Source organism: Gigantopelta aegis, chromosome 7 (assembly GCF_016097555.1).
Source record: "Gigantopelta aegis isolate Gae_Host chromosome 7, Gae_host_genome, whole genome shotgun sequence".
NCBI lineage: Eukaryota > Metazoa > Mollusca > Gastropoda > Neomphalida > Peltospiridae > Gigantopelta > Gigantopelta aegis.
Window position 1 is genome coordinate 9,046,661 of NC_054705.1, and position 16,653 is coordinate 9,063,313.

A 16,653-nucleotide genomic window follows, 5' to 3' on the forward strand; every position below is an offset into this window, starting at 1 on the left:
TAATTACGATAAGTGTGTTGTGTGTGTGTGTTGTGTGTGTGTGTTGTGTGTGTGTGTGTGTGTGTGTGTGTGTGTGTGTGTGTGTGGTGTGTGTGTGTGTGTGTGTGTGTGTGTGTGTTTCCAGTGTAAAAAGCCAAAATAAATGATTAAAGGTTTATTTATTTTTTTATTTGAATATGCAGAAATATGCACACACGTTATTAGACCCCTGGATTACAGTTAAAATTAATTAATACAATTTTATCACAGGCGGTCACATATATTAGACTGATTTCTATAAAAGAGTTTTGTTTTACATGGTGTTAAACCCCTAATTCTACACACACAGCAATGCACGGGCGTAGGAAGGTGCAAAAAGTGTGGGGGTGGGGGGGATACCAGTGCAATTCATAGAACAGCCTTTAATATATCATGTTTTGTGAAGTGCTGGTAATATTTACTTTAAACGACAAAACCTTTAAAATATTCAAAATGCATAAGGTAGAGTGAAAAGGAAGTTTAAACAAGATTTTGATTGGTTGACTTGCCCATTTTTTAAAGTATTAGTAGTAGCAGCAGCAGCAGCAGTAGCAACAGCAACAGCAGCAGCAGCGGCGGCGGCGGCGGCAACGGCGGTAAGCAGCAGCAGCAGTAGTAGAGAAGTAGTTTGATTAATGTTATTGCTTCTTCTTTTTTGTTCTTATTAGTAAACACACGCGTGTATATTTTATGGACCTGACACCTAATAGCCGATGTGTATTTTTGTGCTCATTCACTCATTTTCATGGACATTCCTCTTGTTTTTCGGGGAGTTGCATACAAACTATCGCTATGGGTTCTCCAACTTGGTGGTGGAAAATGTGAAAAAAGAATAAAAAGAATAAGAAGATGGCGATGGTCATGAGATACAGTCCGTAAACATTTTATTGACACACGAATTAAATTATTTCCTCTCTCTGTCAGTGTGAATTGTGATAAACACGATCACAATATGAATTGTTTGGTTACATGGATAAAGTAGCAATGTTGAGCCGTGACTGTATGAGATGGTGTGACCGCAAACTTGAGGGAAAACCGAGAAGTTGCCGTTGACAGGTTCAACGAGGTTGACGTGCGTAGAGTGACACTTGAAACTGTGTTGCAATGAAAATCAAAGCGCTGTTCAATGCTATTATTACTAGTTGGAATACCTTAACAATCTTTCAAAAAATAATTTTAGTGTTCATAGTTTTAGCAGTAATATCATACTTTACTAGCTATTGGTCTCTTACAATTGTAATGATTTTAAGTGTGCCATTAGCTTTAAAAGCAAGTGACAAATTATTGCAAAGAAAGGCACCACTTGCATCAGATGTTCTCTTAATTTTAGTGCAATATATAAAACACATTTTTCTATCGGTTCAAGACCACGTAGATGTACCAGAGTCCAGCCATTCGTCAAGTTTGGAATCCACAAGTGATGAATCTGATCTGAGTATTGATACGTCTTCAATTACCAGTGCGGAAAGGCGTCTGGTGGATTTAGTTATCAGGGACTTTGTAAAATCTTGGTTTGCCTCATTTAGCAAAAGTCCTCAATTTTTAGAAGAATCAAGAAATGTTTTATATATTGTTGCATCAAATTTTAACCAGCGTGTTTCCACAATACAAATACAAAGTTTAACTGTTTCATTCATTAGTTTGTACCAGCATCACTTACAGCATTTTCAAAAATCAAAACTTTTGTACAAAAGTCAGAAAAAAATCCATGCGGCAGGACTGTCCACAAATGAAAAGTCTAAGGCTAAACTTCCATCATTGGAAGAATCTTTTGGCATGAATTATAATTATCATCCAGCCTTATCGAGTCATGAGTCGGAAGACAAATATCTAAGAAGTATATCTCGGGCCATGTTGTCATTGATGGTTCCTGATGATGTGCTGATGTGTAAATCTTCAGAAATTATTTTTGCCGAGATCCTAACATACAAAATCTTCAAAAATGTTATATCGCTAATGTCCGACTCAGACTGGCTTTATAAACATATGATTCTTCTGTTCTACTATCCTCCTGCAAATACTACAGAAGCTGTGGACTGTGATGTACCTGTAAGTGACAATGCTGCAGATGATTCTGACAACAAAACACATTCTGTCGAGAATCCAAAAAGTGATAGAAATGAGACTGATGAGGATGTAGATATATCTCCCACATCTAACGAAACATGCTCTGACAATTCAGATAATTTGACATTAAAAGATACTTCTGCTGTTTTAAGCAGTTCTGATAAAAACATGGATGAGTTGCACAATATACCAAAAGTGACGTTCAATATTTTTGAAGGGGAAACGGATGAAGCGTTTTGTGATTCTGTGCAAGGTGGTGTCACCTTGAACCGTCATGGGCCTGACTCTGAAGATGTGTCGGCGAGGTCATGTTTACTTAATTCTGTTGTCACGGACACCAAAATCACTGATGTACAAGTACATCATAAAGATGCAGAAAATATAACGGAAGATATCCCCAACCCATTGAAAAACACATTCCAGAGTGATAAAGAAAGGGTCAATGGAAACATTTCTAAGCACTTAAAAAACACATTCCAAAGTGTTAAAGAAAACTTAAATGTAAGCATTTCTAAGCAACTGAAAAGCACATTCCACAGTCTGCATAAAAAGTCTGATAAAACGGGTGAAAATATTTTGCCAAAGTTTAAGAGAACTAATTCATTAACCGATGTGCCAAATTTGAGTGTTTGTGATGATATTAATGAAATCACCGTGCCAAAAGAAAGACATGATGGAAGAAAAAAACACAAGGGAGACGACTCTGCTGCAGTTGAATGTCCGGACGAAGCTCTGCCTGCCAAAGGAAATGAAATAATCCGACTAACGACTACCAGCATTGACGAGACTGACGATGAAGGAGGGAGTATCGATGATCCTCTGTTAACTAGAGACGAATCACTCATTGCTAAGACAGCAGATTTATTGTCGGTTAAAGATGAGTCGCTCATCTTCCAAGACATAGACATCTCAAAGACGGAAGAATTCCAGGAATTTCGTAGCAATTCCAAGTACACAATGTATGTGATAGAAGTAAGTATTCAATGTTGATTTCATCTATATCGGAGCTCTGTGTCACAGACCCTTGCTTTTTATGGTGCGCGGGTGCGCACGTTATTTCAATCTAATGAGTGTGAAAATCAGCGCACGTTACACTCAACAATTGGCGCACGTAAAATAGATAGGTATATATTTATTTCCACTGTTTTCATTATCATAGCTCATTTAGCTGATAGGAAGGTCCTTTTATTAAAACAATGAAAATTAAAAACATGGCAGTGGCTTTCATGCAGTCATTAAACTGGTATATCTCTTTGTTGAACAAATCGAGAAATACTGGTTTAATAGACAATTTTGTAGATGTACCAGTCAAAATCTAATCGGAGCTACACTGCCTATTTTATTTACTTTGGAGAGTGATTTTTCACTCGCCTTAACATATTGAGGTTTGCAATTTTCCATTCACCTATAATTTTCAAAACCCAAGGACTGGTGTCATATGTCACAGTGTCGTCTTACATGTATTTTCAACAACAGCAACAGAGGTATATATTTTAAAACAAAATTCTGTATATACATGTAATATATATATATACACATAATTTCATCTTTTTGCTTTGAAGTCAGTGGTGCATCAATGACATTATATTTATTAGTAATTTATACTTATGTTTGCAGTTACCATTGTCACATAATTTCAGATCTCTAATCCATAGTACCTGTACCCTGGTGGTGCAGTTGTTAAACTATCAGACAGGCTGGGAGGTATTGAAATTTGAGGTTCAGTATCGATATCAGTATTTTTGGGGTGATTTACCTCGGTATTGCAGGCATCGAAATAAGTCGAGAATGGTCGTTCAGGTTACCGTGAGGTTTACCACATGTAAGAAAAGTCGAGAAAGGTGTTTCGTTCTTGACAAAAAATTTGTAGTTTCATTTCCGAATGTAAACCAGGCAAAGCAAATTTACTTCCAGATTTCATTAGTTGTACCAATAACGGGAATTCAGTTCTAACTTTCATATAGTTGTGGTAACCTATAGGTTACCAGGCTGTATTTTGTGGTAACCTGTAAATGGGTTACCAGACACAATGCTTATTTCGATGCCTGTATTAGTATGGTATTCGGTATTAACACGATACCGATATTGAGTGCTATTTTCGGTATACTCGGCTTCAAATGCATGCCCGTGTTAAGGCTCACCCACTAATTTCATCTAAATACAATTAAATTCCATACACAAGGCTTTCGTCTGATTTATACCAACCCATTTTGCGTTTGTCAGATATATAATTAGTGCTTTCCGGGAAATATTTTGAAATTTTGGCATTTTGAAATTTGTTCGGTACAGTAAATCGGTATTGACATAAAACCAATATCTGTGGGAAGCACAAATAAAAGATCCCTTGCTGCCTGTCGTAAAACAGTAGCCTATGTGGCGACAGCGGATTTCCTCTAAAAAACAGTGTCAGAATGACAATATGTTTGACGTCCAATAGCCGATGATAAGATAAAAAATCAATGTGCTCAGCCTCTAGTGAAAAAACAAACTTTTTAACCACTAACAACTAACCACTAACCCACTCTTTTGGACAGACACCTAGATAACTGAGGTGTATGCCCAGGACAGCATGCTTGAACCTTAATTGGATATAAGCTTAGAATATAAGTATAAATGAAATGTAGCAAACAAATTGGATGTTGTATTGTGTAATGTTAGCTTCTGGTTTTTTTACAAAATTTTGCTCTGAAATTTTTGTTATTTTTTACCACATATTCCTAGGGAATCATTTCGGTGATACATGTATGTAAGGTGACTGTTAAAGAAATGTTTTGTTGTTTTTTTCTTCTTCTTAGTATGTGGCCCTATACTTCTCGGAGGGAGGTCATCCTGTTTTAAAAAGTGGACTGGTTAAACGTCGATTTCGGGAGTTTGTCAACTTGCAGGCACGATTAGACGATGAGTCAAAATACAAAAACTTGCTGAAAGGTAAACTATTGGGTTTTGCGAGTAAAAAAATCTCCCCAACTCCTAGTTTTTCTTGTCATTAATCCCTTACTGGTCAACCGGAGGAGATTACAGGTTTCATCTTTGTCCTGTATGTCCGTCTGTCTGTCCCAGTTAGTCTTCCGGACTTTCGTTTCTCAATGCCTTAAGATATTCAACTAAAAAAATTTGTATAGGACTATCATGTAGAGTTACAGATCAAGTTTGACTTTCAAGGCATTTACTCATTTTTGTCAGACTTGTAAACTGACGTATTAAGTTTACTTTTCATAGTTTTTATCCAAGGGCCATAACCCTGTCTAAAATGGATTTTATCCATGTTTGACAGAGTTATGCCCTTTGACTTAGGACATTTGTGGGGTCCAGCAGGGGACATGGATTGCTTTAGCAGTACTCTCAGAATGCTTCTTATTTCAGCTTACTTTTTCCTTCCTTTGATGTGATGTTTAAAGGTGAAACATTTATGAAAGCAATTTAAAAATAATATTAACCAATGTGCTGGGGTGTGGTTGAATATTCCTTTCTTCTGTTTCAGACGTGAAAGGTCCGAGTCGATGGGCTACTCTTCCATTCAAGAACCGCGACAAGGACAGTGTCGAGAGCAGACGCTCATTTCTCGATAAGTTTCTTAAAGTGAGGCCAACATCCAATTTTAATTATTATTATTTTATTTTATTTCCAGTTTAAGTTATTTATTGTCCCCAGAAACATAGGTTATGGCAGGGTTGTGACAGGGCTTGAATTTAGCGGGCTTGAAGTTTAACGGTTGAGTCCAATATCCAAGAGGCCATTGACAGGTCTCAAATTTAGTGGTTAAGTCCAGGGGTGCTGGGCATAGCTCAGTGGTATAGCACTTGCTCGATGCATGGTCGGTCTAGGATTGATTCCCATCGGTGGGCCAGTTGGGCTATTTCTCATCACAGCCAGTGCACCATGACTGGTATATCAAAGGATATGGTATGTGCTATCCTGTCTGTGGGATGGTGCATATAAAAGATCCCTTACTGCTAATCGGAAAGAGTAGCGCATGAAGTGGCAACAGCGGGTTTCCTCTCGATATCTGTGTGGTCCTTAACCATATGTCTGATGCCATATAACCGTAAATACAATGTGTTGAGTGTATTGTTAAATAAAACATTTCTTTCTTTTGGTTGAGTCCAACATCCAAGGGGCCATTGAAAGTGCTCAAATTTAACAGGGTTGGGTCCAATGTGTGCTGTTATGTTATATTAAGACACTTATTGAAGTTTGCCTTGTTACCCTGCCTTCTAGCCGTAATGCCCCCCTTCCCCCCAAAAAAAAAGAAAAGAAAGAAAGAAACCCCAAAATCTCCATCTGTCTAAGTCAAATGACCTTGCCCTCTTTATTTGCCAAATTTGAGGCCTGCATTGATCAATTTCTGGAGGGAGAAAATCAAGATTTTCATGTTTGCAAAAACAGTTGTCTTATTTTATTTATAAAGCAAAATGCAGCTAGTCATTACTATTTTTTATTTTCTTTAGCAAATGCTTTTTTCTGTGATATTTATTACCAAAACAAACCCTCATAAATAAAAACAGGACCACCCCCAAATTATCATCATAATTAATGCCCAAACCACTTCCCCCATCAGGGTGTACACACTTTATGTATGGCTTCTAAATACATTGAACATTAGGAATATGTTAGGTGCTTTGTTTTCTATTCTGCCAAGTTCACTCATGACATCATATTTCAGGGTCTGATTGTGGTGGAGGTGGTTTGTAACAGTAACAGCCCCTTCACCCCCTCCCTACTCTTCATATGTAATGCCTGACCCCCCCCCCCCCCCCCCCCCCCCCCCCCCCCCCCCCCCATGAGTGTGTACATACTTTACAGTGTTTATTATGAATACGTTAGATGCTTTGTTTTCTATTATGCCAAGTCCTCTCATTATGACACATCACATTTCAGGGTCTGATTGCGGTGTAGGTGATTTGTAATGGTCCCCCCCCCCCCCCCCATAATCTTCATATGTAATGCCTGACACACCCCCACCCCCCCCCCCCCAACCATCAGGGTGTACATACTTTACAGTGTTTATTACGATTATGTTAGATGCTTTGTTTTATATGATGCCAAGTCCTTTCATTATGACACATCACATTTCAGAGTCTGATTGCGGTGGAGGTGATTTGTAATCCCCCCCCATACTCTTCATAGGTAATGCCTCCCCCCCACACCACCACCACCACCATCAGGGTGTACATTCTTTACAGTGTTTATTACGAATACGTTAGATGCTTTGTTTTCTATTATGCCAAGTCCTCTCATTATGACATATTACATTTCAGGGTCTGATTGCGGTGGAGGCAGTTTGTAATGGCCCCGAGTTGCGTCAGTTTCTCGCCTACGAAGGAGATGGACATATCGCATACGTACGGAAGTCTCCCGAGATGTCTGTGCCCAGGATAGACAAGGTAATGAGAAGCAGGGCTCACCCTGTACATGGCCAAATTAGCCAGTAATTGGGATCGATCGCCATTAGTAGACCCATTGGGCTATTTCTCGTTCCAGCCCAGATGATACCAAATAAAATCCCATAGGCGACCATGTTAACTTTGGTGTTTAAAAATACTCTATGCAATATATCAACTATGACCCATAAATATCAGTACTACAAAACCTACCTCAAAGTATTAACTGCAGAAAATGGTACCTTTTATGACTCGTTTTCGGTATAACCAGATGTTTTTACAACACCCCTTGTTTCGCACAAAATTTAAGTACTTTTTTTTTACAGGTACCCCACACATGTTTCAAGCACAAGGCTACTTGACACAGTGGTACTAGATGAAGTAAAATTGCATACATTTTTAGTCCAGATGAAACTAATTTTTTTTTTTTACAACCAACACACTCACATTTATAACCAATCACAGGACTTGTGGTGTTGACTTCTGTTTCAAAAGTTCGGTGCACCTCGAAATTTGACCCTAGCCAGAAGTTATTTGGTTTAGTGCTACCTTGACTACTATTAAAATATTGTTTACATTAGCCACTTTACAATAATTTTGCCACCAACCCTGACACTGCATGTACCATATTTGTTTATGGGGTTAATAAATTATTTTTAAAAATTAAACTAAAACAAATATTTTACATATCTGAAAATTGGCTAAACAGAATTCTTTCCAGAGTAGCCCCTACTTTGCACATGAAGTACCGGAGGTGTTCTGTCATATATTATTCATTCCCAGTGTACCAGTTCTCTCTGCCTTTTTTGGGGGGGTGGGGTGGGGGTGGGAGGGTTGTAGCCCAGTGGTAAAGCATTCGCCTGATGCTTAATCGGTCTTGAATCGATCCCTGTTGGTTGGCCCATTGGGCTATTTTTCGTTCCAGCCAGTGCACCAAGATCCCTTGCTACTAATAAAAAAAATATAGCAGGTTTCTTCTCTAAGACTATATGTCGCAATTACCAAATGTTATGTATCCAATAGTCAATGATTAATAAATCACTGCGCTCTAGTGGTATCATTGAACAAAACATCCTTTAACTTGATCTTTTTCCAGATGTTTGCACGTACAGTGTCGGAGGTGTTTGATCATTTGAAAGTGATTCCCAATCTACCCATTTTCTCTGACTCTTTTTCTAGATGTTTGCACGTACAGTGTCGGAAATGTTTGATCATTTGAAAGTGATTCCCAATGTACCAGTTTTCTCTGCCTTTTCCCCCCCATGATGTTTGCATGTACAGTGTCGGAGGTGTTTTAACTGTCTGAAAGACCCATTAGGCTATTTCTTGCTCCAACCAGTGCACCACAACTGGTACATCAAAGGCTGTGGTATGTGCTATCCTGTCTATGGTATAAAAGATCCCTTGCTGCTAATCGAAAAGAGTAGCCCATGAAGTGGCAACAGCAGGTTTCCTCCCTCAATATCTGTGTGGTCCTTAGCCATATGTCTGACGTCATACAACTGTAAATAAAATGTGTTGAGTGCATCGTAAAATAAAACATTTCTCTTTTTTTTCCGTCTGAAAGATCTCTCTTGACTCTTTTGCCAGATGTTTGCACGTACCATGTCGGAGGTGTTTGACCGTCTAAAGGCAATTCCCGATATCCCGCACAACGTGATATCAACCATCACCAAGCGAGATCGATCAGTGGAGCGTGATGAGAAGAAGAAACGAGAAGATGATGAGCAGCTTGACATAGAATTCTCGTGGTCTGACCCAGACCAGGTAAAAAACAGTGACAGGTCATCAATAAACATGTAGTCTTGCTGACAAAGTGGGTAAGAGTAAAGCAGCATTCACGTTGTGCAATTAGTCGCACAGGCTTGTCACATGCAATTTGTTGGCCCTACAAACTACAAGACTGAAGTCAGTCCGATTTAGGTGTTCTCACAGTATGATTTAATTGCATGAGACAAGTCTGTGCAAATAATCTCATAACGAGAATAATTGCATAATCAAAATGCCGCTTAAGGCCACTAACTTGAGCCCTGTCCCACTAACAACTAACCATTAACCCCTGTTTTGGATATACAAACCTGGACCCCATTCCACAAAGCGATCTTAGCGCTAAGATCACCTAAATGCATATGTTAGCTGTGCAGTTACGGTGATTTTAGGGCCAAGATCACTTCGTGGAACGGGGCCCAGGAGCCTAATTCACAAAGGTCTCTTAGGCTCTGTTAGACAGCAAAGCATCCTCTTTGTAAGTCTTAGCATTGCACTGTGATATTGCAAAGTTGCGAGAGTTTAGTCAATTAGGCCCCAGATACTTAAGCTGTGTGTCCAGGACAGCATGCTTGAACCTCAATCAATTAAAATGGCAGTAAAAAAGTTGGAGGTGCGAGGTGAATGCAGCTCAATGGTGGAGCACCCTTATTCTTGGTGGACCTGTCAGATTCCCCCCCCCCCCCCCCCCCCCCCCCCCCCCTCCCACTTCAGGATGAAAATGTACTGATTGCAAAAACTGAGGGATCACATAAAGTAGGAACAGGAAACAGTGACTGTAACTAAAACCCTTAATCCTTAATGTCAGAGGGCGGGATGTAGTTCAGTGGTAGAACGCTCGCTAAATGTGCAGTCGGTCTAGGATTGATTCCCATTGATGGGCCCATTGGGCTATTTCTTGTTCCAGCCTGTGCTCCACAACTGGTGTAACAAAGGATGTGGTATGTACTATCCTGTCTGTGAGATGGTGCATATAAAAGATCCCTTGCTGCTAATCGAAAAGAGTTGCCCGTGTTACTGGCATTCAGTTCAACACCACTGACATCTCTTGGTGGCTTAAAAATCACCACGTCTCGTTGGTTGTTGGCCAGGGCCGGTACTTCACTTTCATTCATTTAATATTTCTGTCTAGGAGTCGGATTACACGCATACATTACACGACCCACAAAGATTTACAGGAAACTTTTGACTCATTTGTTTCATAAACATTTTCATAAGCAGCAGCTTTAGTAGCATAACGGAGCGGGATTTAGCTCAGTCAGTTGAGTGTTTGCTTGAGGTGCTTGCATCGCAGGATCGAACCACCTCAGTGGATCCATTCAACTGATTGGGTTTTTTCTCATTCCAACCAGTGCACCACAACTGGTCAAAGGCCATGGTATGTGCTTTCCTATTTGTGGGGAAATTGCATGTGAAAGATACCTTGCTGCATTAGGAAAAATGTAGCAGGTTTTCTCTGATGACTGTGTTAGAATTACCAAATGTTTGACATCCAATAGCCGATGATTAATTAATCAGTGTGCTCAAGTGGTGGTGTTAACCACAGTCGTATTATTTTGTATTGTAAACATTTGGCTGATGACAATATCACTTTACGAGCTGATGACTTTGTTGTAGACAGCAGAGGAATTTTCATATTAAAAACCATTTAAAATTGACAGTGGGTAATAAAGAGAATAACCAACTCACTACGAGGAGTTCTGAATTATCTGTCCCTTGTGAATGAATATTGTAAAACCCTCGCTAAAGCTCAGGTTTACAACATTCATTCACTCGTGACAGGTGTATCCGTAACGAATCGTAGCTCGTTAATTATACTCTAAATATTGTATCCTGGGTTACATGTCCATTTCCTTTCCACACAGGTGGATTCACATCAGCTAGGTAAACAATTGAAGAAATTCATATACCAGTGTTTTCCTGTTACCCATTTAATGCACTCAAGAGTGAAGGTGAAACACACAAGATGTGATAAGGTGATTGGAAGCTAGTACCATTGATGAAGTGGAAGATGATTTTTAGCTATTTGATTGGCTGTTTGAAAATCCAGACCAGTCTATGGGTGGGGGTGGTGGGTGGGTGGAGGATGCACTGAGTTCAGATGTTCAGTAATCATGAAAAAAAAAAAAAATGATCAGGGCCCATATTTTCGAAGCTTTCTTAGCGCTACAGTAGTGTAAAACTCGTAGGCTATGCCGAGTGTCATAATGATGTCATAGCCTACCACGGTTTTACGATATCATAGCGCTAAGATAGCTTCAAAAACCTAGCCCAATTGTTTTTCTCTATTCTGTCAGTCCTTTCTCTGCCCTTATTTTTATGGTTTTCTCATTCTTTCCATTCCTAACCTTTCTCTTTTCTTTTTGCTTTGCTGTCTTAGATTTAGCCTCTGTGTAATAAATACAGAAGCACATGCCAGTTTTTACCCATGTAATTTATTGCACTAGTTAATAGCATCCTAGATTAATCCTGGGTGGGCGGGATATAGCTCAGTGGTACAGCGTTCACCTGATGCGCAGTCAATCCATTGCGCTATTTCTCGTTCCAGCCAGTGCTCCACAACTGGTGTAACGAAGGCCGTGCTATGTACTATCCTGTCTGTGAGATGGTTCATATAAAAGATCTCTTGCTGCTAATAGAAAAGAGTAGCCCATGAAGTGGCGACAGTGGGTTTTCTCTCTCGATATCTGTTTGGTCCGATGCCATATTACCGTAAATAAAATGTGTTCAGTGCGTCGTTAAATCAAACATTTCCTTTCTTTCTGCTATGTGGTCTTGTGATGTTATATACATATGCACCATAAACTCATGCAATAAACAACACACAGGAAAACAACTGGCATGTACTTCTGTGTGTGTGTGTGTGTGTATATATATATATTTATCATATAATATCTTACATTTTCAGTGCAATCAAAGTATGTGATATTTTTCAGATCACATACTTTAAGAATTTGATAACTTTGCAAATTAGATGTAAATTAATCGAGGTCACGGCACTAGGTTTATTGACATTTAAGCAAACGTACTTGGGTGACACTCCATAATTGACATATGCATTCATAGTCATCGAATAAAAACATTTCAATGGCAGTTTGACACTGAAAGCTGTCCAACATTCAGAAAACAAAAAACGTTAAGCCCTAGTTTGTTTTGATGTAAGGACATCCAAAATGACGTCATTTGAGTTTGACATCATTTCCATTCAAAAATACACCGCGCCATTTGAATATCTAGTAATGGCGGACTGGAATTATAGTTGCGTGTACAGTTTACAAAAACATGTTGTATTAAGCTTGAGATTATATGATAAAGAGATTATTACCCTTGTGTATTTTGGTATTGTTAGTATCATATATTAGGAATAAAAATAATGTATTATGCTCGCATAATACAATTTTTATTCCTAATATATGATATTGACGATACCAAAAAACACTCTGGTAATAACCTATATATACAGTCAAACTTTGATCACTCCACCTTCGATATCTCGAAAACATCGATCTCTCGATCTGAAGCGACGGACCCGGCTGAGTTGCTATACAAACTAAAGTACTGTCGGAAATAGAATTTTTTTTATTTTCGTCGATTATTTCTTTCATATTAAACTGACAAGTAAATATTTTGTAAATACCCATTCAGTGATACTCTACCTAATTTAGCATTTACTTGTTTCGGCTCTCATTGATGTACAAGGTGGTGTTTACTCTTGAAATTAAACTAAAGATGTCAGTAAACAGGCAATTTGTGATCTTTATTGGAAGAGACTATAACACATTTTGATATGTATCAATTTCATTCACCCTTAAACAAACTTTTAATTTAAAACTTCAAGTTAACTGATTATTTTGAATTGCAGCATAAATTATTAATTATGACAAGCATATTTATTGAATATAAATTCAATATAAGTACATGAGAAATTTACACAATCTTGCAACAATTTAAAGGTGCTATATCATAGTTATATGCGAGCTGTGATAAAGATTCTCCAATAAAATGTATTTTCTACCAGTACATAAAATTATTTCCTATAATCATTTATGGGCATATTGTTAAAGGTGTCTTCTTTAAATGTTAAATCAAAATTTTATATATATAAAAAAATGATTTGTAATAGCTGTCATTGTGCAACATAATGGATCACTCATAATGGTTCTTGACAGTTATGGTGGGATAGAGTATGCACCTCGAAAACTCGATGTGTGTGGATTGATCAAACTGTTGTTGCCGATAATATTTTAGTTATTTATATATGTATGTAAATACCTTCGTTTTCGTTTGTTTGTTTTTTCTGTCAATAAATACATGTAGCCTATATGCCCAAGCATATATTTCAAATTCATCTGGGTGATCCTTTTTGTTTTATTTACTTACTTTTACAATATACGTAAAATGAATGTACGACAGGTGTCGAAGATGCCAAAAGCTGTGGTGGGGTGGGATGAGATGGGGTTGGTTGGGGGTGAGGTGACTGATATATCGCCTTTCAACTGGAGGTGCATAGTTTTTAGAGTTCAGAGGCAGGCAGCGAAACGCACGCTTCTTATAATATTAAGTGAAACAAACCAGCTGCAATGCTGCAGCCAGCTGCAACGCAGTTTCAAATTTGAAACTCTTACATATTAATTTCGAAAATTCAAACTCCCTGAAACTCGAACCATTTCCTCGTCCCCTTCAAGATCGAGTTTGACTGTGTATATATATATATATATATATATATATATATATATATATATATATATATATATATATATATATATATATATATATATTATGTATATTTTTTATTGCAAATCATTTATGAAGAATTTTGTTTTTGGTAGATAGTAAAATGACTTCCAGAATGTTTAAATGGTTCCCAATGTAACATATTGATGTTTTGCATTAATTTAAGATTGTGTGACAACCCTTGCAATTAAGAAAATGTCCACGGCAAAAAAAACATGCTGTTGAAAAAAACCCTGAATATAGTTCAAGGCAAAAAATTACCATGGAGAATTAAAAACTCCACGGCATTGCTGATTGCCGTGGGCAGTTGCAGGGGTTGTGTGACATGTGAACAGAATGATGGTTCTCGTTTAATATATTGTGTCCTGGGTTATATGTCCATTTCCTTTCCACGCAGGTGGATTCATATCAGCTAGGTAACAGTGTGAAGAAATTCATATACCAGTGTTTCCCTGTTACCAATTTAATATATTCAAGAGTGAAAATGAAACACACAAGAGGTTATAAGGTGATTGGACGCTAGGACCACCGATGAAGTGGAAAATGGTTTTTTCTTTTTTTTTGGAATCACTCTGACTTTACCGTTATCCTTTACTGATCTTTCCATTCCTGTATTTGTCTGTCCTTCGTTTATCTTTGCTTTACTTGCCTTTGCTGTAGACTTTGCCTCGCCTTGTCTTAGCTCTCTTAGTCTTGCCTCGCACTATTCGGTGTTATTCCTTTCCTTGCACCATTCTGTTCTGTTCTGTTCCTTTCCTTGCACCATTCTGTTCTTTTCCTTTCCTTACACCATTCTGTTCTGTTCCATCCCTTGCACCATTCCGTTCTGTTCCTTTCCTTGCACCATTCTGTTCTGTTCCTTTCCTTGCTCTATTCCATTCTGTTCCTTTCCTTGCACCATTCCGTTCTGTTCCTTTCCTTGCACCATTCCGTTCTGTTCCTTTCCTTGCACCATTCTGTTCTGTTCCTTTCCTTGTACCATTCTGTTCTGTTCCTTTCCTTGCTCTATTCCATTCTGTTCCTTTCCTTGCACCATTCTGTTCTGTTCCTTTCCTTGCACCATTCCGTTCTGTTCCTTTCCTTGCACCATTCTGTTCTGTTCCTTTCCTTGCACCATTCTGTTCTGTTCCTTTCCTTGCTCTATTCCATTCTGTTCCTTTCCTTGCACCATTCTGTTCTGTTCCTTTCCTTGCACCATTCTGTTTGTTCCTTTCCTTGCTCTATTCCATTCTGTTCCTTTCCTTGCACCATTCTGTTCTGTTCCTTTCCTTGCACCATTCCGTTCTGTTCCTTTCCTTGCACCATTCTGTTCTGTTCCTTTCCTTGCTCTATTCCATTCTGTTCCTTTCCTTGCTCTATTCCATTCTGTTCCTTTCCTTGCACCATTCTGTTCTGTTCCTTTCCTTGCACCATTCCGTTCTGTTCCTTTCCTTGCACCATTCTGTTCTGTTCCTTTCCTTGCACCATTCTGTTCTGTTCCTTTCCTTGCTCTATTCCATTCTGTTCCTTTCCTTGCACCATTCTGTTTTGTTCCTTTCCTTGCACCATTCTGTTTGTTCCTTTCCTTGCTCTATTCCATTCTGTTCCTTTCCTTGCACCATTCTGTTCTGTTCCTTTCCTTGCTCTATTCCATTCTGTTCCTTTCCTTACACCATTCTGTTCTGTTCCTTTCCTTGCACCATTCCGTTCTGTTCCTTTCCTTGCACCATTCTGTTCTGTTCCTTTCCTTGCACCATTCTGTTCTGTTCCTTTCCTTGCTCTATTCCATTCTGTTCCTTTCCTTGCACCATTCTGTTCTGTTCCTTTCCTTGCACCATTCCGTTCTGTTCCTTTCCTTGCTCTATTCCATTCTGTTCCTTTCCTTGCACCATTCTGTTCTGTTCCTTTCCTTGCACCATTCTGTTTGTTCCTTTCCTTGCTCTATTCCATTCTGTTCCTTTCCTTGCACCATTCTGTTCTGTTCCTTTCCTTGCACCATTCCGTTCTGTTCCTTTCCTTGCACCATTCTGTTCTGTTCCTTTCCTTGCACCATTCTGTTTGTTCCTTTCCTTGCTCTATTCCATTCTGTTCCTTTCCTTGCACCATTCTGTTCTGTTCCTTTCCTTGCACCATTCCGTTCTGTTCCTTTCCTTGCACCATTCTGTTCTGTTCCTTTCCTTGCTCTATTCCATTCTGTTCCTTTCCTTGTACCATTCTGTTCTGTTCCTTTCCTTGCTCTGTTCCATTCTGTTCCTTTCCTTGCACCATTCTGTTCTGTTCCTTTCCTTGCACCATTCCGTTCTGTTCCTTTCCTTGCACCATTCTGTTCTGTTCCTTTCCTTGCACCATTCTGTTTGTTCCTTTCCTTGCACCATTCTGTTCTGTTCCTTTCCTTGCACCATTCCGTTCTGTTCCTTTCCTTGCTCTATTCCATTCTGTTCCTTTCCTTGCACCATTCTGTTCTGTTCCTTTCCTTGCACCATTCTGTTTGTTCCTTTCCTTGCTCTATTCCATTCTGTTCCTTTCCTTGCACCATTCTGTTCTGTTCCTTTCCTTGCTCTATTCCATTCTGTTCCTTTCCTTACACCATTCTGTTCTGTTCCTTTCCTTGCACCATTCCGTTCTGTTCCTTTCCTTGCACCATTCTGTTCTGTTCCTTTCCTTGCACCATTCTGTTCTGTTCCTTTCCTTGCTTTATTCCATTCTG

The 16,653-nt window shown here is 38.8% G+C and overlaps 1 protein-coding gene across 2 annotated transcripts in view; it reads left to right on the top strand.

The window, feature by feature from the left end:
• The first annotated feature begins 898 nt into the window (after positions 1–898).
• The window catches only part of LOC121376834 (sorting nexin-19-like), a 28,241-nt gene continuing 12,486 nt past the window's right edge, over positions 899–16,653 (top strand). Inside the window, exons 1-6 of one of the 2 annotated variants that reach the window (XM_041504617.1) lie at positions 899–3,057; positions 4,881–5,013; positions 5,567–5,664; positions 7,344–7,469; positions 9,057–9,233; positions 14,365–14,475. In XM_041504617.1, the coding sequence (XP_041360551.1) occupies positions 1,123–3,057; positions 4,881–5,013; positions 5,567–5,664; positions 7,344–7,469; positions 9,057–9,233; positions 14,365–14,475 (2,580 nt within the window). In that variant the 5' untranslated portion in view covers positions 899–1,122. The remainder of the gene's footprint in view (positions 3,058–4,880; positions 5,014–5,566; positions 5,665–7,343; positions 7,470–9,056; positions 9,234–14,364; positions 14,476–16,653) is intronic. The other variant, XM_041504618.1, reaches the window with a different exon arrangement.